This window comes from Xyrauchen texanus, chromosome 31 (genome assembly GCF_025860055.1).
Source record: "Xyrauchen texanus isolate HMW12.3.18 chromosome 31, RBS_HiC_50CHRs, whole genome shotgun sequence".
NCBI classification, from domain to species: Eukaryota; Metazoa; Chordata; class Actinopteri; order Cypriniformes; family Catostomidae; genus Xyrauchen; species Xyrauchen texanus.
Window position 1 is genome coordinate 33,670,404 of NC_068306.1, and position 7,367 is coordinate 33,677,770.

Sequence of the window (7,367 nt, forward strand, 5' to 3'; positions counted from 1 at the left end):
TTTTTGTACATATATCAACACATCCAAAAGATTTCATGTAGTATGTGTATCATGTATGCATGTATACTGCACATACACGTATAAGCAGGCTTTGCCTTTATGTGTGTGGCGTGATGTTAAGCATGCATGCACACACACACACACACACAAAAACACTAGGGCCAAACCCAGGGGCTATGCCTCCAGCCGGCCAAAGAGATAGAGCACTGTCAGAGCGGCCTGGTTTCCCGACTGCCTAACTGGACTCTTTCTTCCTCTCCTTTTTTCTGCCCTTCCTCCCTCCCTCCCTGGCTGGCTGAGCTGTGGTCTGGGTCCAATTAAAATGCACGGCGCTCCTGAAGCTGAAGTTGGTCAGCAGTTGTGTCATGTGAGTTGGGCTCTGACTGATGATGGAATTATAAGGATGTGATAGACTACAGTTCCCTGGCCTGCATCAGAGCGGATGCTGCTCCAGCTACAAGCGTGCATTGCTGCAGGACAACTGACCTCGCATCAGTGCTCTGTGGAGGGGCCATCACTGCTGACTGAGTGACGAGCCAGTGCAGTAAATAGAAAAGAAATAAATATTGTGTCTATATGCCTATTGTACAAATGGTCGATGGAGAAAACAAATAATGCATTATTTCAGGGTGATCTCATTAGTATGCCATAAGTAATGTCATAAGTAACATACACATATATATTTGTATGTTTGGACAGACACTAAAATGTGACACAATATCTACAAATTTACAGCATCTAACACATAATTGCTTTTATGTATGCATGTATGCTTTAGAGACGTACAAATCATAACAAACTCCTTAATGACTGGTGGGAACAGAAATTCCCAAACCACAATCACATTGCGGAACTCTCATTGATCATAAAATGAAAATCTAGATGGAATTTATAATTGTCAGGTAATCTTAACTCTTCTAAAAAAAAAAATATCTAAAAATGCATGTGATAACATCTAAATTAAAGGAATATAAGTTCAATCGACAGCATTTGTGGCATAATATTGATTACCTCAAAAAACTATTTCGACTCATCCCTCCTTTTCTTTAAAATAATAAAAAAAATTAAGTTACTCTGAGGCACTTATAATGGAAGTGAATGGTGCCCGTTTTTGGAGGGTTTAAATTTTTTTTGAAGCTTTACATATTATTAAAGCACTTCCATTAATTGTTCTGATATAACTTGTGTATTATTTGAGCTGTAAAGTTGTTTAAATCATCGTTTTTGGGTTTTAGGGTTTATGCTGTCATGTTGCCATGGTAAAAATGTTCTTAAAAATTTGTGATCGACTGATATGTCGTAGAGGCCGATAAATAGGCCAGTATTCAGATTTTTTTAATAATCAGCATCGGCCGATGTTTGGCTGATTTTTTTCTTGAGGGCACTAAAAATCGCCTGCTTGCATGTGAAGTGCTGAGACATGTAAACGATCAGTCATGGTTCATTTTGTTGTTACGAGCCATCTTGTTACTACAATAATAGACACACAGTGCAACACAGAGTCCTTTAAACGGTCTGCATATCAGAGCCACGAGAGACACGTTTGAGCTCATAATGTTAAAATGCTCGCCTGTTTCATTCTTCCTCTCTCTCTTCAACAGTTCCCTGTAACTTGTAACTGTCTTGTCTAATGATAAAAAGGCAAATATCAATAAAACTAATATCATATACCGTATGCAAATATGCACACATCTCGTTTAAACAGATATAATAAACAAACCTCACACAGCTTCAGTAGATTCAGCATCCTGTGGAATGCTCATAAATTTTCCTCTGAAGCACATGTTCTAACAGTCTTTCCTCAACATTTCCCTATACCTTTTCTAACAGAATATCAATAAAACTTCTAATTTATATACTGTCTGCAAATCTGCAGATATCTAGTTTAAAAAGATGTAATTCAGGAACCTCGTGAAATTCCAGCATTTTCTTCCCGTCGCACGCTCATCTAATATCTTCCTCCGCATGTGTTCAGCCAGAATCAAAACTTCAGGATCAGGATCAAAGGTTCCTCTGATTCACAAATCATGATGGTCAGTGGTCACAATCCAAGCAGGCTATCCATGCTGTTTAATTTGTCAGGAGATTGCTGCTGCTCACTGGATTCACATGAGAGCTTGAGTGCAACCAAACTCTTTCAAGCAAGTTGGCAATTGTCGGCCATGTTTGGAACACTCTCGGGAGGCTATTTCCAGTCATGTCAGTGCAGATCCTATCTACTTGAATGGCTAAAGACCGAAATCTCCAAAATGGTTGGTAAAGATTGGTACACTGTTGGAAGGTTGGAACACTGATATCATAAATGGTGCATCTTTACCTCAGATTACGCTAAAGTTTTTTATATAAGCTTTTATAGCTAATGCGCATGCACATTCTCGAATTGATTGACAGGCAATGTCTGTATCTAAAAGGTTGGCTCTTTTAAATGTAAGGCGGGACCTCCTATCAACATCCGTTGACTGTTGGTTGCAGTTGGGCATTTTAATTTCTCCCATTCATTTTAATAGGAGTGGCCCGTCTCGGCTAAATAATCTGTGCTGCAACTTCAAGGTAAAAGCGCTTCACGTGTGCTGTAAGTAAATGTATTAATCACTGTGCACTGTATGTACAATTAGTTTGATTCTGTATTTTTTGAGTAATATGTAACTTTATATTAATATATATAAACTCAAAAAACATCCTCTTGCTTTCAACTGCTTTTATTTTCAGTAAACTTAACATATGTAAATATTTGTATGAACATAAAAAGATTCAACAACTAAAACATAAACTGAACAAGTTTCACAGACATGTGACTAACAGAAATGGAATAATGTGTCCCTGAACAAGGGTTTTGGGAGTCAGTATCTGGTGTGGCCACCAGCTGCATTAAGTACTGCACTGCATCTCCTCCTCATGGACTGCACCAGATTTGCCAGTTCTTGCTGCGAGATGTTACTCCATTCTTCCACCAAAGCACTAGCACGTTCCCGGACATTTCTGGGGGGAATGGTCCTAGCCCTCCATCTGATCCAACAGGTCCCAGAAGTGCTCAATGGGATTCAGATCCAGGCTCTTTGCTGGCCATGACAGAACACTGACATTCCTGCCTGGATGGAAATCACGCACAGAACCAGCAGTATGGCTGATAGCATTGTCATGCTGGAGGGTCATATCAGGATGAGCCTGTACAAAGGGTACCGCATGAGGGAGGAGGATGTCCTCATCATTGTTGCTGGTGATGTCTGGTAAGGACCTGCCTTACAACAGGTCTACAAGCCCTCAGTCCAGCCTCTCTCAGCCTATTGTGGTCCTGGTGTAACTCAGGCAGTTGTTGTTGCCATCCTGTACCTGTACCGCAGGTGTGGTATTTGGATGTACCGATCCTGTGCAGGTGTTGTTACACATGATCTGCCACTGCGAGAACAATCAGCTGTCCTTCCTCTCTCCCTGTAGAACTGTCTTAGGCATCTTATAGTACGAAATATTGCCCTGGCCACATCTGCAGTCCTCATGCCTCCAAGCAGCATGCCTAAGGCACGTTCACACAGATGAGCAGGGACCCTGGGTTTCTTTATTTTGGTGTTTTTCAGTCAGTAGAAAGGTCTCTTTAGTGTCCTAAGTTTTTAAAGCTGTGACCTTAATTGCCTACTGTCTGTAAACTGTTAGTGTGTTAATAACTGTTCCTCAGGTGCATGTTCATTAATTGTTTATGGTTCATTGAACAAGCATTGACAACCTTGTTCTTTTTTTTGCTGAGTTTTATATTATTGTCTTGTGCATTTCTATATATACTTATATTTATATTCACTTTTTATTTTTATTCTATTTTATTTCTATTATTATTGTTGTTGTTGTTATCTTGTCGTCTTATTGTTTGTGCACTGGAAGCTTCTGTCACCAAGAACAAATCCTTTCATGTGGAAGCATACTTGGCAATAAAGCTCATTCTGATTCTGATTCTAAAATGCAATTGCTAACGTGGACATGCCATCCATGGTTGCTGGACTATTGTGTGTACTGTTATTTCCTTCTTCTTTTTAAAAAGTTAAAGTTTAGTGTGAAAATTAGTAAATATAGTGATAAAGAAGAGTTCATACATTTTTAAGCAATATTATATTTATGTTATTTATGTAGAAAAATGTTGTGATATATCAGCATTTTATTGGCCTATCAGCCACCCTGCTCTCTGGATATTGGCATCATCCATTAAAAAACCCTTTCCCATTCTGGATGTAACTTTACACAGAAAAGGTTAGTAAGTGATTTTATCACAATAAAATCATGTTAACATGCATGTTGTTTACGTCTCGTGGCTTTAGTGTATTGACTACATTCATGAATACTACATAAATTATATCTGAATGGTGGGACACTGTAAAGTGGACATGAATCACAAATAGGTCAAGGGTTGGTAGAATAGATGGATGGATGTTATAGATAGATAGATGAACGGATGGACGGACGGGCGGGCGGGCTTATGGACGGACGGACGGACAGACAGACAGATAGATAGATAGAAATTTCCCTCAATTTTGTCATTTGCAAAGCATCTAGTTGTCCTTCAACAAATTGGGCATGTGCAGAAATATAGACCATGAGCTGCAACCTAAAATTGTGTGCTCAGCCTTTCTAAATCATGTACACACATCTTTTTTTATTGGAGGGAGGGGGTACACATTGCAAAAACACAAAGCAAAGCATTTTCATGAGAAAGAGTACTTTGTTCTCTCTAAATACAGCAGTTCCTTTCACACCACGAGGTGTTTCACCAGATTTCGAAAATGTCAACCTTCAAACACACTCATTTTATGATAAGCCCAACTCTTGAAAAGAAACCATGAATAAGGAGTCTTGCACAATATTTTCCAATCACCTACGCTCAGAATTATATACATTGATGGATGTCTACATTACAACCAAACAATAAAGCGAGAACGCTGTATATTTGTTTCTGAGATTCCACAGCATTCCAAAACTGGGTATTTTTGATCAGCTGTGCAGTGGGGAACATACTAAATAACCATATACAAATTCACCCTGGTCTATGAGGATATAAGCTAACTGAATTTTAAGAAAGGATCTGGTGTACCTCCAAAGTCTGGCCGGAGACGGATGTCATACCCCTTCAGCAATTTGTCCACTGTCGTCTTGGCCACAGATATTCCAGTATTTCCAGTGGAGGTGCTGCAGAAGAGAGAATTGAGAAGGATATTTGACTAATATTAATGTAAAATAAATATATTTTCCTAATTCAGTTGATTCTGACATGTGATTGCTCATTAAACATTCTTTTGCGATGTGATTTCTATTTATTCACACCTACACTTTGCATGTTTTCTTCTTGCATACTTGGCGCAGTTGCCAATAGAAATGACAATCTCCAGATCAATATGCCCAGCACATAGTCATTCACATAAATGTGATTTAATTATTCATTTTCTCTAAGGAATCCAATACTAATGCAAACACAATATCCACTGTTCTTTAAAGTTAACCTTAAAACATTTCAAAAATGACAACAATTCATACTGTCATATTAAATCATATTGTCAGCAACAATAATGACTGTTGAACAACAGAGAATGTTCAGTACACCATGTAACTTTAGTAACTAGTGTGGTTGGTTTTATCAGGATAAAAAAACAAGTCCAGAGCCAGGGTTTTCAACCGGGCCTCCGTGAAAGTACAGCCAGAGGTCCATGAATAAATGTATAAAACTTAAAGAGTTTCTGATAGATGGATGGATGGATGGATGGATGGATGGATAGATAGATAGATAGATATGTGGTACATTCACAAAGACACAGAAAATGTAGATATAGTCGAGGACCATGGGTTGGCTGACAGTCTGGTTGGGGGGTCCCTGAGTCTGTAAAGGTTGAATACCCTTGGTCTGATTCTGTTTCTGATGACAAATTATTTGCACATGCCAGCATACATATCTTCAAACCTTTATACATATGAAAAGAGACAGTATTTTTCAGTACATCTCAGCCAAGCACACTGTACCGAAATGAAAATAGCAAAACATCAAAATGGAAGACATTGGGTTTTAGGCCAGTCCCGTAAACTATAGGTAAAAATGAACACATAATTAGGCTTGTCATTTGGCATTCATCTTACAGGTGTTCTACAAAGTATATTGAGATGTAAATTATATGCGTATTAGTAAATGTCGGCCTCAACGACTTCAAACCCACGTTGTATCTCAATGATCACAAGTGAACACATGTCTTTGGCCATTGCTGACTGATAGCCGTCGTCGTTTTTATTTTTATTGGCTGGACGATGATGGATCTCCATTTTTGCGCGACATGGTGGCATGGGTGGGGGTATATTAGAAGAGCATCATTGATCAAATGCAATTTATTGAGCGATATTACACTCATCGCACCTTTGCATCACAAATATATAGGTTTGAGATCTTGGAAAACATGACTATGAGATTCAAAAAGCAGCTACACTAACAGCTCTATCGTGACCTGGTTTTATTGATGCCAGGATACTGAGATGTCACTCTAAGCACAATGCCAAGCTTATAGAGAGTATGATCACAATGATTGTGTTTAATTTTGGACAAATAATGTACACGTTTCACAAATGGATGCGAGGATGTTTCTCATGCACACACACACAAATCTCAAGTGTTTAATCTGGTAAAGAGAGAGAGAGAGAGAGAGAGAGAGAGAGAGAGAGAGAGAGAGAGAGATTCATCTGTGATGTCTCTTTAGATCTGAACAACATGTGGACTGATGTTTATGATCCAATGTTTATAGTAAAAAAAAAAAAAAAAAAAAAAAAAATATTACCTTTCTGCAAAGCAGACAAATGACAAAGCCGCCAGAGCAGAAACAATTCCACATAATTTGTCTTCTTGAGGACCCAACATTTCCACAAATCCTTTCATTCACTTTCAGTAATCCAACCACCTCCAATGTGATATTCAAAAATGATATTGTTAAAAAAAGAATCCAACAGAATGAGATGGAAGTAAAAGCACAAACGAATGATTGAGATCAAACCACCAAAACACACACGTGTAATGGCCCTGCAAAGAAAGAAGAAAAAAAAAAAAAAGTCTTAATTGGTCCCCAGCTGTTTTTTTTTTTTTTTTTTTCTTCAGCTATGGAAATCCATGCAGGTCAGACACCCCCTCGATCAACACCAGAAGATCAGACATATCTCTTAGTTTCGACAGGACTTCTGGAAAAGTGCTGGATCTTCGTAGTCTTCAGGCAAACCATGGAGAAAAATACAAAAAGAAAAGGATAAAAATGAAAATAAAAAAGGAAGATAACCAGTCTTCTTTTACACCTGTCGTCGGAGTTTCCAGGTCCAAATCAGTGGACCTGCCATGGCCCCAGTGATGTTCCTTCAAAGAGGAG

At 38.6% G+C, this 7,367-nt stretch overlaps 1 protein-coding gene across 2 annotated transcripts in view; it reads right to left on the reverse strand.

The window, feature by feature from the left end:
* Positions 1-6,916, reverse strand: part of LOC127624600 (gamma-aminobutyric acid receptor subunit beta-4-like) — a 115,797-nt gene extending 108,881 nt beyond the window's left edge. For both annotated transcript variants that reach the window (XM_052099386.1, XM_052099385.1), the window contains exons 1-2: positions 6,792-6,916; positions 5,072-5,166 (exon numbers count right to left, since the gene is read on the reverse strand). In XM_052099386.1, the coding sequence (XP_051955346.1) occupies positions 5,072-5,166; positions 6,792-6,889 (193 nt within the window). In that variant the 5' untranslated portion in view covers positions 6,890-6,916. The remainder of the gene's footprint in view (positions 1-5,071; positions 5,167-6,791) is intronic.
* Positions 6,917-7,367: the final 451 nt, after the last annotated feature.